Source organism: Mustela nivalis, assembly GCF_964662115.1.
Source record: "Mustela nivalis genome assembly, chromosome: 6".
NCBI classification, from domain to species: Eukaryota; Metazoa; Chordata; class Mammalia; order Carnivora; family Mustelidae; genus Mustela; species Mustela nivalis.
In genome coordinates this window covers 84,058,645-84,076,921 of record NC_139025.1, presented here as the reverse complement: position 1 = coordinate 84,076,921, position 18,277 = coordinate 84,058,645, and the positions used below count along the sequence as shown (strand labels likewise).

General features: G+C 38.2%; 1 protein-coding gene and 1 long non-coding RNA gene across 4 annotated transcripts in view; one reads left to right on the top strand and one right to left on the bottom strand.

Moving 5' to 3' along the window:
* The window catches only part of SNAP23 (synaptosome associated protein 23), a 42,731-nt gene extending 27,430 nt beyond the window's left edge, over positions 1–15,301 (top strand). For all 3 annotated transcript variants that reach the window (XM_082735451.1, XM_082735452.1, XM_082735450.1), the window contains exons 6-8: positions 10,471–10,629; positions 12,227–12,371; positions 13,971–15,301. In XM_082735451.1, the coding sequence (XP_082591577.1) occupies positions 10,471–10,629; positions 12,227–12,371; positions 13,971–14,036 (370 nt within the window). In that variant the 3' untranslated portion in view covers positions 14,037–15,301. The remainder of the gene's footprint in view (positions 1–10,470; positions 10,630–12,226; positions 12,372–13,970) is intronic.
* On the bottom strand, positions 576–1,411 carry LOC309867105. Its single transcript, XR_014312979.1, has 2 exons — positions 1,322–1,411; positions 576–687 (listed from the first exon to the last, which is right to left on the bottom strand). It is a non-coding gene; the product is annotated as an uncharacterized lncRNA (long non-coding RNA).
* Positions 15,302–18,277: the final 2,976 nt, after the last annotated feature.

Below are 18,277 nucleotides of genomic sequence, written 5' to 3'. Positions count from 1 at the left end.
GGTGGACTAAGGGGTAGATAGATTGGAGTGGTGTATATAACTGCCCTAGTTAGGAACCTTTTGTAATCTGGGCCTGTGAGGTGAGGCCTTATTAGTGAGATTAGAGAAAAAAGTATAAGTCAAGGGAATTTATTTTAAAGCTACTGATTGTATGTCAAACACAAGAAGGGAAAATCAAAGAGGCCTCTAGTAAAGTAGGAGATGAAAAGTCTTCAAATTTTTTGTGTATAAGTGTTTAAGATTATGACTGACAGAAAGAAATTCATTCTTTTTGGTGACTCCATTTTGAATATTGAAATTCCCTACTTACTCTTTAGTAAACCAAACTCCATATAATTGACAAATACTCAACCAGGAGGAAGTTTGGGCTGAGGCAGTTAACCATTATCTTCCCTTCTGTCTGTTATTAACAAAACAACAATTTTGAACTTTCCCCTTAGTTGAAATGACAACGTCTGGAAATTGAATGACCATCCTTACTGCTGAGAGCATTCATTTGAGAAGAGCTTCATAAACATTAGTACTTGGATTAGTTGTCTCAGCTGGTATGGTAAACCACAAGTGGGATACAAAGGTTTACATACTCTCAGCATTTTTACTTCTCAAGGAGTTGGGAAAGGAGGAACTTTTGTTATATCGTCATACTTTTAGATAGGTGTTTTCATGTGACAGCATTCTCTGCCATCTCTGCAAGAGAAAATAGAATTAAGTTGCTTATTGGTCAACTTTAGTGTTTGTTTTGAGCATAAAAAATGAAAATTTGACAGTATTCTTCCTACTGTTGTCCATTGGCCTTCTATTCTAAGACAGATCTGTTGGCCTGTTTAGACCTTGGTTGACTCTCTAAAAATGCATATTTAAATAATGACTTTAAATTTAAAAATGAACCTGTCCATCAGGGCGTAGCAGATTACCTTAAGCAAACAAGTTAGAAATGCACAAGTTTTTTTCTTTTTTACCTAAACTCTTAACTATATTTTGCAAACTTGTGCTTTTCTCGTGTGTTTGTGTACCCTTTCAAAAGTGCAGAGGAGAAAAATCAAATGAATTTCCCTGAGATTACATATTAGGAGAAGAGAAAGGCAGAAATCATCCTCCTGAGAACATAGAGCAAAATCACCTCTGAGTCAGGGGTTGATAAACAGGAAAAGCAGTGAATCCTAAGATGGTCTTAGAAAGTGGGAAATAGAACTACAGAAGTATTAACTATTAGTATTACTGTTTCACTTTGAATATCCTAGCCAAGCATAGGCAGGATTTTCTGAGACACTGGTGAGAAAGAAGGTGGAATATGGTCCTGAGGCAGTTTGCAGGCTCTCACCTGAGCACAGAACCCTTTCTCAGTAGGTCCAGAGAATGCACTTCTTAGCAGATGGAATGAAGGGGCTCCTATAAGAGAATAGTTGTTCCCTGAAGAGAAGAGAGTGATATTCCAGCTTAAAGATGTCAGATTTTAATTGCCTTCCTTGTGTCTCTCTCTTCTTTATAATATTGACTTTTTGGCCTCTATGATATCCTCGTCCTTAGCTCTGTCTACTATTATTCCTGCCAGTGTCTTGATCTTTCTAATTTTATCTGCTAATCCGGGCTTTAGTTAGCCTTATTGTATAAATAGTCATAACATGAGCTTCTTAAAGGTAGATCATATAAGACTAGTATTGATTCTGGTAGTAATAAAATCCCAGGTCCACAATCTCTTATCTGCCACTTAGAAATCTGAAAATCTCTGAAAACCAAGGAGTTAGGCTTAGGTTTTTTTGCCCTATAATGTGCCTCAACTCATTAATTAGGCCATAAAACAACATGAGTTGAAGCTATTTTTAATCTTTATCCCACTTAGTGTAAATGCTAATTTGTTTCACTACAGAAATACTCATGTATTTATTGATTATGTGGTACTGCTCAAATGTCTCACATCCAAGGGTTTGGATGAGATTTGTGGGCCTGTATGTTAATTTAGGCTTTTATTATTTTGAGCGCTTTCAGTTTAATCCTAACAATAACCTTAATATGAAATAGACTGTTCTTATCACCATTTTACATATGCAGAAACAGAGGCACAAAGAGGTTACACCAGAAATGGAAGAGTTGAGATCCAAAACCAGGCAGAGTCTCAGCTTTTAACTATATAGCTACATTGCTTGACTTTGGCAGGAAAAGAATGGACCTTTTTGCTGTTGCTGTTAGATGTATTGCTATATAGAAAATGTCTTGAGTAGATTTGTTCTTTGAGATGTTTTTCTGTTCGGTAGTTTTCATTGAAGCCAGCTCAGCAAGTGAAACAGACATGGACATAGCTTTATTTAACAGAACCCTGTATTGAAAGAGAATTTTAACTTTAGCTAATTCTTTTTAAAGGACTACCAGAATTTAAACAGACTACCAGGATTAAACTTTACAATTGTGAGTTGGTGTCATCATCTTTGATGGTAACTTTGATAAGTTGTCATTCTAATTGTTAAACCAATTAACAAGAATTTAAAAGGAAGCACACTTTATTTTTTTTTTTTTTTTAAAGATTTTATTTATTTATTTGACAGAGATCACAAGCAGGCAGAGAGGCAGGCAGAGAGAGGAGGAAGCAGGCTCCCTGCTGAGCAGAGAGCCCGATGTGGGGCTCGATCCCAGGACCCTGGGATCATGACCTGAGCCGAAGGCAGCGGCTTAACCCACTGAGCCACCCAGGCGCCCCGGAAGCACACTTTAAATGGGAAGTCTCAGGATAGTAAACTTGCTGGTGTCCCCATTTAACTATTCTCAGGCAAGGTATTCTTCTGTCTGAAGATGCCTCTCTTCACTGTGTACTTACAATGTCAAACACATAGTTTGAAGACAAATTGGTATTTCTGGACCACTTATTAGAGAAATTCACAATTGGTACTACAGATTTTCTACTATTCAAGTCTTATTGAGATGTAAAAATTCAGGTCTGATTATTAAAATAAATGTTGAATTATATTTTAGTCAACATTTGAATTTTCTCCTTCCATCCTCCTCACTACAGATACAAAGATGAGTAAGGTATAGCTCTGGCACTGTTTCATTTGTCATTGCTCTTTATTTTTGGGAAGCTTGACATGGTACCTGATATATAGTAGGTGTTCAATAAATACTTGTTGATTGAATGTCCTTAAGAAACTTGTTGGCTGATGGGTGAGTTAGACATGTGAAAAGATTTTTTTTTTTTAAGTTAAATGCACACGAATATATAGCAGAAATAATAAGGAGAGATCTGTAATCACCAAGAAAGAATGAAGAAGTCTTAGAACCTCTCCATTAGTTTTCACCTTCTCTTCATAATGATTCTCATAATTTTAGGAAAGAATATCATCATCCAGACATTCTTAAGAAAAATTAAGTGTGCCCTGGTTTAAATTATTTTCCTGTTTTTCTTTTTATCTAGATTCTCAGATGTTCGTTGTTTCTATGAAACCAGGCAGGAATTTAAATGCATTATGTTTTACAATTCTAAACTTGCTTCTGTTCTGTTTGACTGGCATTCACTCTTTTTCTGCGTTTCATTCTCTCACTTGATTAATCTCTTCCTTTCTAATCTGCTTACTAAAAATGAAGACTTAACATCAGGAGCCGAGCTCAGTAACTGGTCAAAGGGAACTTTAAGATGCAGTAAGATGCAGTCTTGTGGCGCAGTTTGGGCTGTTAATCTGCTTTCTAAAGGTGATGCTTCACATGGTTTTTCTGTGCATGTGCATGGATTTTGTGAATGGTGGAGACTGTCTTTAAAATTGTGCTGTGGTGTGTAAAGTGAATTTGTTCTGGGTGTTGTATGCCAAAAGATGAACTTGACAAATTGTTCTTAATTTCTAATGCCCCCCTTTGATTAATGGTTCTAATAATTAAGTTTTTGCTAAATAACATTTAAGATTATAAAAATAAAAACATCCCTGAAGTTTCTAACAAAGTTTTAATTAAGGTGATGTTTGTAGTGAATTGCTTAATCCTAGTTTTGATCAAAGGTAAGGGAATTCAGGCAGAATCCACCAATCTCCATAGGACTTTGATTTCAGAATCCTATCTTCTTTTACTTCCCTGTGCCTTTCTGGTTCCAGAATCAAGATTTTTCCTATTTAAGAGTTGCTTCTAAATGATTTGGATTCTCCATAACTTAGTCCACTTACCAAATTGGAATTAATTGCCAATCTAGTCATCTTGAATATCATTTGGAACATGGTGGGATATAAACTTAAAATGTCAGTTTATCTGGTATTTTCTTTCTTTTAAATAAGGATTTTCCCTCTTAATCTGCTCTGTAATTCCTATAATGTCCCTTGTTAGCTTGCTCTGGTTTCTTGCTGAATTAATACAGAGCTAACTAATCTTATTTTTTTTTATTTTTATTTATTTATTTTTAAAGATTTTATTTATTTATTTGACAGAGAGAGACCACAAGTAGACAGAGAGAGAGAGGAAGAAGCAGGCTCCCCGCTGAGCAGAGAGCCCGATGTGGGACTCGATCCCAGGACCCTGAGATCATGACCCGAGCCGAAGGCAGTGGCTTAACCCACTGAGCCACCCAGGCGCCCCTTATTTTTTTTTAAATGAAAGTTAAACCTAGTCTACCTATTGTTAAGTATAATGTTCGACTCCTTAATTTTGGATCTTATTAGGAGCTGTGAAGACTATGGTTAAATGTTAGAAAATTAGAGCATTTGATCTTTACCCTTTGTTTCTTGCCCTCCTTTTTTTTCCTTCCTGTAGCCTGATCACCCAACACACACACACACGCTCATTACATTTGGTACTTATTTAGTCCCTTTTCTTCCTGATATGAAAAAATTATAGCTAATATTGGGCTTTCTTTTTGCTCTCTTTATTCAGTTAATTTAATGTTGATAACCAAAACTAAATAAATTGTTAATATTACTGTGATCATATCTTTTTTAACTTTTTAAAATTTATTTTTTTAAGATTTTATTTATTTATTTGACAGGCAGAGACCACAAGTAGGCAGAGCAGCAGGCAGAGAGAGGGGAGGAAGCAGGCTTCCTGCTGAGCAGAAAGCCCAATTCGGGGCTCGATCCAAGGACTCTGGGATCATGACCTGAGCTGAAGGCAGAGGCTTTAACCCACTGAGCCACCCAGACGCCCCTATTTATTTATTTTTTAAGTAAGCTGGGCATGGAGCTCAACACAGAGCTAGAACTCAAGACCCAGAGATACAGACCTGAGCTGAGATCAAGAGTCAGATACTTAACCAACTGAGCCACCCAGATGCCCTGTGATCATATCTTAATACTTGCTTTCTGCTTTTACAACAGCTTCTTGAATTGATTAAGGGCTATTTCAAATTTGCCATCTTGTTTTTTTGTTTCTTTGTTTTTTTTAAAGATTTTATTTATCTGAGAGAAAGAGTGCACAAGCAGGGGGAGGGGCAGAGGGCTCAACGGGGAGTCCGATGTGGGGCTCCATCCCAGACCCTGGACCCTGAGATCATGACCTGAGCTGAAGGCAAACACTTAACTGACAGAGCCATCCAGACACCCTCAAACTTGCCATTTTTGAGTGAGATATTTATATGGGAAAAAATGGTAATGGTTATTAGATTCCTCAGAACTGACAGGGTAAATCGAACTTTCCAGATGGCATTCTTAATAGTTCTATCACAAATTTGCTTAAACATTTTATCATAAAGTCTAATTTTCTTCTCAGGAGGGCTGTAAATTTTATTAAGCAAAATAATTCAGTCGCAGATCAGAATCATCTCTTACTGTAGGCCAAAACGACTTGGGCCTAGTTGTATTTTTTTGTAGCCATATTCCGACTGTATTCAGCTCCTATAGATCTCAAAGCTAAGGAGTATTTATAGGCCAGAATAGTAAACATACCACTTAGTAATCTGTGCACTTAAAGTCATGAACTATTAAGTAAGGATCATGTTGAGATCCAAGCCAAATAATAGAAATATTTGACTAATACTTTTCAAAGCAATTTATATCCATTATCAACAGAATCTTTTCATGGTCCTATGAAGTATTCATAGTGGTACAGCATCGTTGTTTTATTGTAGTTTTACATATAAGGATGTATATGGATCCTTCGATCTGAGCCAAAGGCAGATGCTTAACTGACTGAGCTACCCAGGCATCCCCAAAGGGTCTTAAATGCTTTAAAGGTAATATTTCCGAAACCTGACTGAGCCAAATAATGGAAGGTTTTTTTTTTTTAAGATTTTATTTATTTATTTGACAGACAGAGATCACAAGTAGGCAGAGAGGCAGGCAGGAGGAAGCAGGCTTCCTACTGAGCAGAGAGCCTGAAGCGGGGTTAATCCAAGGACCCCAAGATCATGACCTGAGCCAAAGGCAGAGACTTTAACCCGCTGAGCCACCCAGGCGCCCCAAATAATGGAAGTTTGCTTAAGGTTCTACAGCAGTAGAATGACAGGTCTAGGATTGGAATTCATGTCAGTATATTACAAATCTTGTGGCCTTTTAAAAAAAGAAAAAAATCTTGGTGTTTACTTTTGCTTTGTCCAGATTAATTTCTCAGTGTCTCAATATATAGAAATACTAAGGTAGACTGCTGGAGTAACTAAAATACTCTTTCTACAAGAGAGTGGAAGTCCCTTAGACAGTGTTTCTTTTCCCTGGCAGGGAAGCTAAATGAGCTTTTGAATTTAAATAAAACAATAATAACAATAAAAGATTCTTGGGCTCTACCCCATATGTACAAGAACAAAACTTTTAGCGTGTAACTTACAGACCTGTGTGTTCAAAGGCTTCCATATTGCCCTGTGCTCATTCAGGTTTGGGAAATACTACCTTTCAAGCGTTCAGGACCTTTGGGGATGCCTGGATGGCTCAGTCGGTTAAGCATCTGCCTTCAGCTCATGTCTTGATCTCAAGGTCCTGGGATGGAGTTCTGCATTGGGATCCTTGCTCAGTGGAGAGCCTTCTTCTCCTTCTGCCTGCCGCTCCCCCTGCTTGTGCTCTCTCGCTCTCCCTTTCTCTCTCTTTGTTTTATGATTTTATTTATTTATTTGACAGAGATCACAGGTAGGCAGAGAGGCAGACAAAGAGAGAGGGGGAAGCAGTCTCCCTGCTGAGCAGAGAGCCTGATTCAGGGCTCTATCCCAGGACCCTGAGATCATGACTTGCCAAAGGCAGATGCTTAACCCAGGTGACTCTCCCTCTCTCTCTGACGAATAAGTAAAATATTAAAAAAATAAAAATAATAATGCATTTAAGACCCTTTGAAGGAAGACAAACAAGATTGAAACCATGATCATCATTGCTATTATTAGATGAATAGCTGCTTGACAATTCCTTAAGAACAGATAACTTTCAAGGGTATTTCACCTTGGTGGGACAAACTCCAAGGTGATGGCAAGTGGCAGGGTAAAGTGGAAGGCATTATCTAGAGTGCACATGCTAAAAGAGACATGAAGCAGCCATGTGGATGAAGATAGAAAATGAGCACCATTTAAAAATCACCTCTTCACAAACATGCAGAACATGTCATAACTGCATGAGAAAAGTGTTTTTCCCCAACTCATTTGAAACTCATTTGAAAAGCGGACTGAAAAAAAAAAAAAAAAGGCAGACTGAACCCAGGGGCACCTGGGTGGCTCAGTTGGTTAGACAACTGCCTTCAGCTCAGGTCATGATCCTGGAGTCCTGGGATCGAGTACCAAGTAGGGCTTCCTGCTCAGTGGGGAGTCTGCTGCTTCCTCTGACTTTTCCCCTCTCAAGCTCGCTGTCTCTCAAATAAATAAATTAATTAAATTAAATCTTTTTTAAAAAATGACAACTCAGTGCAAAGCTATTAAAAGAAAAATTCAGAGTCACCTTTTTATACCTTTTCCGCTTAATATTGGAACATCTTTTAGGGTCCAGTTCTCTTAAAGGGAGAAGGAATGATAACCATTCAGATTCTTTGTTTAGAACACAAAAGATGCTTTCATTGGAATTCTTCATAATATCATGTTGAAACAATTCATTTGCATCCTGAGCCCTTTGTATCTAATTATGGAAAGAAGAATTCTCAAAAACTTAAAGGAATTTCAAGCTTTGCGCAGTGGCAGTATCGTAGCCAATGAGGTTTATCCGAGGCGCGATTATTGCTAATTGAAAAACTTAAAGGAATTTCAAATTCTTAAAGATCCAGAAGGAAGTTGGAGCATGTATGTATTTCTTGATAGACCAGGAGCTGGCAGGCCCTGTCCCAGTCTACTCTTTTTATGTACTGTGACTCTCAGAAACATGATGAATTCCAGCCCTCGCTCTTTCACTTCTACAATCTGACATCCTGATAAAAGCTGCACTTACCTTCTGTTACTTTTTATTGATACATCTGGTTATTAACTTTCTGATAGGGGCGCCTGGGTGGCTCAGTGGGTTAAGCCGCTGCCTTCGGCTCAGGTCATGATCTCAGGGCCCTGGGATCAAGCCCTGCATGGGGCTCTCTGCTCAGCAGGGAGCCTGCTTCCTCCTCTCTCTCTGTCTGCCTCTCTGCCTACTTGTGATCTCTGTCAAATAAATAAATAAAATCTTAAAAAAAAAAAACTTTCTGATAAACTTCCGTGCTGTTTATTTTGTTTACTAGGTATTCCTCTGCTTTAGCATTTTGTCTGAAAACTTACCTTATTAACAAAGAATATATGTAAATGGGTTTCACCAAACTAACAGATAATTATTTCTAAATAATCATTTAGAAAAGGTATATCCCACCTTGTTCCAGGACAGATTTAACATGGCTGGTTAATAAATTGATAAATTAATTAAACATAGTAGCACAAGTAGGAAATTGTGAGAACTTAAAGTGGAACCAAGAAAGGCACTTCAATTAGTTCTTCAGTGTTCATAGATATATTTACCTTTTTAGTACCTCTTATAAAATAGGTGATAGTACCCTTTCTATAGCATTAATGACTTAAGGTTTAGATCTGATTCTAGGTTTGCCAAAACTTGGAATGTCTATTATGTCTATTAAGGAAGGAGCTACAAGGGATGCCTGGGTGGCTCAGTTGGTTAAGGAAGGAGCTACAATTTTCATAAAGATTTCTGGTTTTGCAGTTTTTTAACTTCCTTGTTAACATTATGTGGGATAAATCAGAGACCAATATTACAGCTTTATACTACTTTTTGTTTATAGAAAAGTAAAAATTAAGAATGAAAAATGTACCTAGCCAAATAATCAGTAAAAAACCTTTTTATTAAAAGATTTTATTTATTTTTAAAGATTTATTTATTTATTTATGTGGCAGAGATCACAAGTAGGCAGAGAGGCAGGCAGAGAGAGAGAGGAAGGGAAGCAGGCTCCCCACTGAGCAGAGAGCCCGATGCGATGCGCGGGGCTCAATCCCAAGACCCTGAGACCATAACCTGAGCCGAAAGCAGAGGCTTAACCCACTGAGCCACCCAGGCGCCCCAGTAAAAAAAACTTTTATGTTATTTTTTTGTAACATTAAAAGTCACTTTACAAGGCTCTTTTTCTTGTCATTATTACCAGTTCGAGTAGTAAATCCCTAGATAAAATGCTGGCTTTGACTGTATCAGTTACATCTAAAGTATATTATATACTTTTATTTTTAAGAGGCTTGGATTTAGGATTTTTTTTGGTGGGGGGGCGGGGAGTAAAATCTTAAATGAAAAAGCCCTAAGTCCGCCTGGGTGGCTCAGTGGGTTAAGCCACTGCCTTCAGCTCAGGTCATGATCTCAGGGTCCTGGGATCAAGTCCCGCATCGGGCTCTCTGCTCAGCAGGGAGCCTGCTTCCCTCTCTCTCTCTCTGCCTGCTTCTCTGCCTACTTGTGATCTCTGTCTATCAAATAAATAAATAAAATCTTTAAAGAAAAAAAAAAAGAAAAGAAAAAGCCCTAAGTCAAAGGATTTGCAACTGGCACCAGTGTGGTCAAGATTGTTATCATTGGCTATTCAATTTGGAAATAATTCATGCCTTTCTTTCATGATGTTTGGTTTTTGTTTTTGTTTTTAATTTAATGCAAAATTCTAGCTTTAAAAAACAGCTGGATCTACTCTGGTTCAAATAAGTGGGCAGCTGGGGTCTGAGTATTGCCCACTCAGCCACCTTTCTTTTCTCTTCCATCCCTCATCAACTTGAGAGATCCCTCCACGGAACCTCATAAGGCATTCCAGAACATCTTTCCTACGGAATTTTTTTTCCCTAATATCCATTGTTTTCTTTTCTGAAGACTGTTAAAGGCCGGGGAAGCCTGAAAAGTCAAATATTTTGCTACTTGCTAACTTTTTAGTGAACATTTTATGTAAATATTTGAACCTTTAAAAAATGTTTAATGTCAGTGGCCTTCACAATTCATCTTTTTCATATACCATATTATAATGGAGCATAGCATAGCTAACTTAGATCTAGCTGTAGGTAGCTTTCATGTTAAGGATGCGAGGGTCATCCTGAAAGTAAAAAACACTAATAATTATAATTCTTCCTCTCCTGCTTTTCCGTATCTCTCTACAATCCTGACTCTTACACAGGACAAAGAACTTTGAGTCTGGTAAGGCCTACAAGGCAACATGGGGAGATGGTGGAGACAACTCTCCTAGCAATGTAGTATCTAAGCAGCCAGGCCGAGTGACAAATGGTCAGCCTCAACAAACAACCACTGGAGCAGCTAGCGGTGGATACATTAAACGGTATGCCAGCTCCTTCTAATTTTTTTTTAACCCCTGGGTGTTGTTATACATGAACCCTAATCATCAATTAGAAATAGTGCTTATTCCATTTGAAAAATGCACTTTAAAATCTGCCTTCTGACAAAATGTTGACTGGTTATTGACTTTCATTGATAGATTGACTTTTCTTTATGTTTTTCAGTATTTTGAAAATTACCCAAGTAAGCATATTTTACTTCTGTAAATGGGAGAATGCGTTTTAAAGTGTATCATGCAGGGGCGCGTGGGTGGCTCAGTCAGTTAGGCAACCGACTCTTGATCTCAGCTTAGGTTTTGATCTCAGGGTCATGAGTTCAAGCCCCATGTTGGGCTCCATGCTGGGGCGTGGAGCCTGCTTAAAAAGAAAGAATATATCATCAAGAGTTAGAGGTTGACCAGATCCCTATAAAGATAACTGTAAAGGATCAGATAGTAAATATTTCAGACTTTGCAGCTACTCAGTTCTGTTACTGTAGGGTGAAAGCAGCCATAAACAATATGTAAGCAAGTGAACGTGGCTATATTTGAATAAAACTTTATTTACATTATCAGGTGGTGTCGTTGTGCACTGAAGTAAAGTTCTCAGACACCAATCTGAGTGGCCGTGTGGGGCTGCCTCTGCAAGGGAGAGCAGTAGCCTCTGAATCCTGCACATAGTTTTTATTTTTTTAATCAGAAGAGCAAGGACACATGCCTCCAAGTGTGGGAAAGGAATATAAAGTGATGGCAAATATCTTGAAGCAGGCTGGCATTTTCCCGTATTTGTAGGCACCCAGGATGTTTGGGCTAGCAGTCGCCAGGTGCAGAAAGGAGACACTGAGGGTTACATTATTTCATAGCTCCCAACTTATACCCTGCCCTTAGGGATCATGGGATGCTGCTCCTGCCAGACCATTGCGTTCAACAATTCCAAGAACAGGAATGCTGCTGATGTTTCAGCTGCTTCTGTGCTCACTCCTTAGGGTTTACAATATAGTCTCTTAACCTTGCCCCAGAAGATCATGGGATCCTGCTTCTCCTGAGCCATTGCATTCAGTAGCCTGAGAACAGGAGTGCTGCTGTTTCATTTGCTTCCACAGTCACTCCTTGGGGTTTATAATATATTTTCTAAGAAATACTTCATAAGATGGCAAGCCAGTTTTGACCTTTGGGCCAGAGTTTTGCAACCTGTTTTACAGCAGTGTTTCTTTAGACTTAATCTGCATGAGTTACCTGGGGGTTTATTAAAACCTAGAATGCTGTGATTCACTTCCAGTTTGATTCAGTGGATCTGTAGTAGAGTGTGAGAATTAGCATGTTTTCATATTTAATAAGTTCCCAGGTGATGCTGTGATCACTCTTTGAGAACCATTGTTCTAGAATTGTTTCTTCTCCTCCATGGCCTTAAGATATTTGTGCTCTCTTTGGTCAGTCTTTCAGTTTTTACTATAGAATGTGTTCTGAGAATGGTAATCTACATTCCCAGGGGTCTAACACTTGCTGAAGTCATTTTGGTTACTTATTTTTATGAAGACTAAACCCAGATTTAGTCCATTTTATAATTCACCAAAAAGCTGAATTAACTGTCTTTTTGGGATAGTATAACTAATGATGCCAGAGAAGATGAGATGGAAGAGAACCTGACTCAAGTGGGCAGTATCCTAGGAAACCTAAAGAACATGGCCCTGGACATGGGCAATGAGATCGAGGCTCAAAACCGACAAATAGACCGGATCACAGAAAAGGTAAATGGTCCTTCAAAATTCCTTCAGGAATTTGAGACACTCACAGTGTTTTAGTACTGGACATCTGTGCTTGATACTTTGGGGGGAACAATAAGAGAAGATCTTGTCCTCACAGGATATGAGGTGGCAGTTAGAGCATACTGAAAAATTATAGCCAGGTCCTACTATCTCTTATTCATGGGTGTTGGTTCATTTTGAAACCAAGACCTTAAAATGAGTGGTTTTATTTAAAATTTCACACATGAACCTTAGAGTCTACTCTAACCTTTGGAAGGGCTATATTTTTCCCCCCTGAATGAACGTGTTAGCTTTTGGAGTTTTACTTTGATACTAAAAAATTACTAAGTTCCTAAATCTTCATCTCATGAGTCAGTAAGTAAAAATCAGTTCTGCAGAATGGTTCTTGTGGAGTGGACACACAAAAAGGGGTCCTGTAAGTAAAGAAAAGGTGGAATTGCTTTTTTTTTTTTTTTTTTTTTTTTTTAACTTCACGTGATATAAAAGATACTGAAAATGCAGTTGAGTTCAGTGTTTGGATGTGCCATGTCTAAAAGCCATTCTTGTTATTGTTATTTCATTAAAAATCTCAGGGTCCCTTAAAGATGGGGTAAGTTTTGGGGCACCTGGATGGCTCAGTGGGTTAAGGCCTCTGCCTTTGGCTCAGGTCATGATCTCAGGGTCCTGGGATCAAGCCCTGTATCAGGCTCTCTGCTCGGCAGGGAACCTGCTTCCCCTCCCAACCCCCGTCTCTGCCTGCCTCTCTGCCTACTTGTGATCTCTGTCAAATAAATAAAAGCTTAAAAAAAAAAAAAGAATGGGGTGAGTTTTTAAGCTTGGCTTTGTTGAAATCACCTAACTGGATTTCATGGAAGTAAACTGTCGTTCATAAGATGCTTTTAGAGCATCCTGTGGGTTTAACATATTACCCATCTTTTTAATTCAGATGTTGATGTGGATGGTAATAAATCTGTTAAAAATTCTTGGGGAGAGTTCTTTCATTCTTTCTGGGTTAAACCTAGAGTAGTCTCAGATAAGATTCTATGATTCAGTTTAGGGAACTCCCATAATGTCCACATCTATAGCAGAAAGCATTTTTAATTTCACTGTATCAAAAAAGCCATTGATTATAAGATGCATCCCAGTTAAACTATGAAAACATACTACAGAATTCATGAAATACTGGCAGGTTCTTCTGTTACACCTTTGTCATGTTTATATTCCGTTTTCCCAAATGAATTTCATGTTCTCTCTTTTCTTGCCGAAAATGAGTTAAGATTTTATTTATTTATTTGAGAGAGAGAGAGTGAATGAGGGAGAGCAGAAGAGAGGGGAGGATCAGAGGGAGAAGCAGGCTGCCTCCACACTGCAGGGAGCCTGATGCGGGACTCTATGCCAGAATGTCAGGTCTGTGACCCGAGCCAAAGGCAGTCACTTAACCAACTGAGCCACCCAGGCACCCCTGAAAATGTGTTTTGTAATGTAACTTCATGCTTCCTGAATTTTCTCAGTGTGTCATTTACTCCAGATTATGAAATTCAACTTTTATTAGAGTAACTTACCTTGTAACATAATGCTGATACCTTTTTTTATTCCCCCTAGGCTGACACCAACAAAGATCGTATTGATGTTGCCAATGCCAGAGCAAAGAAACTCATTGACAGCTAACACTGCTGCTATACTTCTTTATCGTGTATTCACGTCTCTAGCTCTTCCTTCAAAGTCATTACCTTTCCAGAGTTTAACATTTTGGTTCCATGCTCTTCTCAATCAGGAGATAACGTGCAAGAAGGGCCAGGAGTACAGACCCCCTGTTCTTTTATGATCTCTTTCCCTTGAGGGAATACTACTGCTCAGACTTCCTTCTAGTATTTTTTGTCCCTTGGTTCATAGTCTTAGATTGGTTTTTATACATTATATATAGTATTACTTTTCATCCTTCTCATTTATTTAGCAGGTTCTTTTGCTTTCAAGATTTGGAAGCATTGCCAAAGACAGACATGAAGAAGGAAGCTAGAGGCAGGGGGTTTGAGCACAAGGAGGAGAGGCAAGAGATATGAGGTTGTTACCTCAGTAAAACCTGCAGGCCACAAAGAAAAAGTTGCATAGCCACAGTAAAGATCTAGTTGGGTTTAATTTTTCAATTTAAGTTGCAGTTATTGCCAATTTAGGCTACTACTTGGTTTCGGAGCTTTTATACACAATATTTTTGTTACACATTACAACTTGGCAACCTCTGCTCCAAAAAAATAGAATGACTTTTTCAAAGTGGGCTTAGTTTCTGAACGTTTGCTGATTTATGTATATACATAGACAGTGATCCCATTTCACACTGCACCATACAGGAACACTTTGTATAAATGAATGACTTTTTATTTTCACATTAGTAGTATCATGATCCCATTACATGCCTATTAACCTCATAAATTTGTTATTAGTCTTGGGAGAAAAAAATATGTAAATATGTATTGTAACATGAGAATTTCTCTCTAAAGCAGGACTTAAAATTTTTTTGGAAAAGTTTGACAAAATATATTACGTGAATTCAGATTTACCTCAATGTCAAGAATTATGTTTAGATAGGAAAAAAGAAACTTGTTTTGATCTCAGGTAGAAAAATAGTTAGATCGCCTTGAGTTTTTTTATAGCTTTAGACTTTAAAAAAGCTAGACTTTATTCTGTTTAACTAAAAGTGATTTGGAAAATTATGCCTTTGGTTTAATTATTGATGATTGCACTATCATTCAATTAGCCTTGTAGATTGAATTATGTCTAGAATCACATTTATTTAGATCCTGAACAGTGTTATAAGAATCTGATTGATATTTGTCACCTTTATTTAAGAAGTAGTATCTGCACACTTCGAAGCTATTAATGTGGATCGGTTTGACCAATACCACTGCTTGATCTTTACAATTAAATTTTATAACTAACTGGTGGAATTGTTCTTTCAAATAGGTAATATGTTTCTGTGACTATTTGGTGGGGGCTGGGGGGCAAAAATTTTATCAGCTCTTAACAAACTGAATAAAGCAAAGGTCCTTAAATCAAGAAGCACTCTGATGGAAAGCTGCCTTTATAGCACCTTTCCCATTTTTTAATTGGAAATACTGACAGGACTTTTCTTCCTACGATTTGTCATGAGGGTCATTTTAATTATTATTAGTCTCTTACTTATTTGAGCTTTAATACACTAATGATTGAAAGGATGTTTATGCACTAGAACTACAACCCACTTAGTGAAGGTACTGTTAACACGAGGACTTCCATAGGCTGAGGAGGAAAATATTTAGAGTGAGATTCAGTCAGGCTCTCTGGAATAGAAATGCTCCATGCCAAAAGGAGTAGTTTGGCAGGTGGTGGTAAATGTGTAAAGAGAGAAAGTATAAAACATTAGGGATTGTGATATACCTAAATTTAAAAATGTTTTTCATGTTAGGGCTAAAGGCAGTAGTTTCTGAGGATACCAAAATGCTGCCCCCACAATATAATTGGTTAGAAGTGTAAGTTAAGGCACTCAACTATCTGAGTTTATACTCTGCCACTTGCTGAGACTGTAAGCACATTTCTATGCCTCAGTTTCCTTGTCTGTAAATGAGGATTAATAATTCCTCCTCCATAGAGTTGTCATGAAAAGTCAGTGTGGTGATGCCATGTCAAGAACTGAGAGAAGCACCCAATAAATGCAAGAGCTTAATAAATTATAGTTGCTATCCTCTCTTGGGTGGAGCTCTTTTGGGGTCAAGAGTCCATTTGTGAATTTGATGAAAGACAACTTAGCCTGTCTCCACAGAGAAATAAACATAAACATGAATCACGCATAAGTAAAAATCACGCATCAGTGGGTCTTAAAAGCCTATCTGTGGATCCCAGGTTACAAATGTCTCCAAGAGAAAGAAAGAAAGGGAAAAAGAAGAGGGATGAGGTCATAGAAGTTAGGTCCATAATGCACAAGAAATACAAGCTGTTGACTTAAAGCCTTCTCTGATTTTCTCTTGTAACATTGTGTGGAAACTTGTTTCCAGTACTTTTGAAAGGTAGTAACTGAAAGTAGTTAACACAAGCTCTAGAGTTTGACCACCTGTTTCAAATTTTGCTTTAGTCATTTACTTGTGTAGTCTTGAGCATAACACTAACCTATAATAAAGGAGTTCAAAAATAGTATCACCCAGTATCACCCAGGGGCACCTGGGTGGCTCAGTGGGTTAAGCCTCTGCCTTTGGCTCAGGTCATAATTCCCAGGGTCCTGGGATTGAGTGATGCATCTGGCTCTCTGCTTAGCAGGGAGTCTGCTTCTCATCCCCCTCCTCTGCCTACTTGTGATCTCTGTCAAATAAATTTTAAAAATCTTTTTAAAAAATTGTATTGCCCTCAATTTAATTTTTTAACACTAAGCTCCTTCTTCAAGTTTCCAGTCTTATAATAACAGTGGTATTTATCCCCGATAGTTATGCTTGTTTCTTTCCTCCTTACTTTTTTTTTTTTTTTTTAATATTTATTTGTCAGAAGAGAGAGAGAAAGCGCAAGCATGGGGAGCCAGCAGGCAGAATGAGAAACAGGCTCCCAATGTGGGACTTGATTCCACAACCCTGGGGTCACGACCTGAGCTGAAGGCAGAGGCTTAACCCACTGAGCCACCCAAGTGTCCCTTCCTTTATCCTTGTTACCACACTTCAACTTAGATCTTTTCATGTCATGTGTGAATTATGAATCTCCTCTTTTTTTTTTTTTAAGATTTTTATTTATTTGACAGACAGATCACAGTAGGCTGAGAGGCAGGCAGAGAGAGAGAGAGAGAGAGGAGGAGGCAGGCTCCCTGCTGAGCAGAGAGCCTGATGCGGGACTTGATCCCAGGACCCTGAGATCATGACCTGAGCCGAAGGCAGAGGCTTTAACCACTGAGCCACCCAGGCGCCCCATGAATCTCCTCTTAACCCAAACATTCTGTATTCAATTGCACTTAGAATTAGTTTCTTTAAATATTATTTTCTCTATTAGGTCACTATCTTATCAAAATTCCAGGTTATCCCAGTTACTTTTCTAATCAGATTTGTATTTTTTTTTCAGATTTATATTTCTCAGATTGATAGTCAAGTTCTTTATTCTCTAGTCATTTGTTTTCATCCTTTTTAATGTATTTGCTCTAAGCCTCCTGTTTTTATATGACTCGCTAACTTCTATTTTAATGCCGTACAGGTGAAATAAATGGCACCATTTATTGATTGCTTACTCTATCATGGGCACTCTTCTAAAATGCCTTTATGTATCTTTTTACTACATCCTTCTAACCTGAATGGTTGGAAGTATTCTCCATATTACAGATGAGCATAAATTGCTCAAATTCACAAAGCTAGTAAATGACAGACTGTGTATTCAAACCAGGATCTTTCTGACTCCAAGGCCCATGATCTTAATATACTACACTGACTTCTAACCAGGCTCTAAAAGAAAGTGGGTGACTTCAGGTTGGTGGCCAAACAAATATGGGTCTCCAGACCCCACACGGGTTAACCAACTTCATTATGTTGGCTCATAGGTGAGTAAATACTTGTGCTTTATAAATCTGGGCATGTTACTTCACATAGTTCAGGCCCACAAGTAGCTCATTCTAGCAAGAGACAGATGAATATAGTGCTATCATAACAGATGGGGGAGCAATTAATTTGGCTTAGACTTAAAATGAGTTTTAGATAGAAGGAGCACATTTGGTGAGACAGGGCATTCCTGACTGAGCAAACAATGTAAAGGCAATTACAGGGGAGGCGCACACTGTGGGTTTAAGGAGCAGAATAATCTGGTATGACTGGGTAGGTAAAATGAGAGTGAAGAAAGGGTATCTGGAAATAAGGCTGGGTTCAAGTTGTGAAAGCTAGCGGTCACTGATTCTCAGAGATGGGAGATATTTTTAA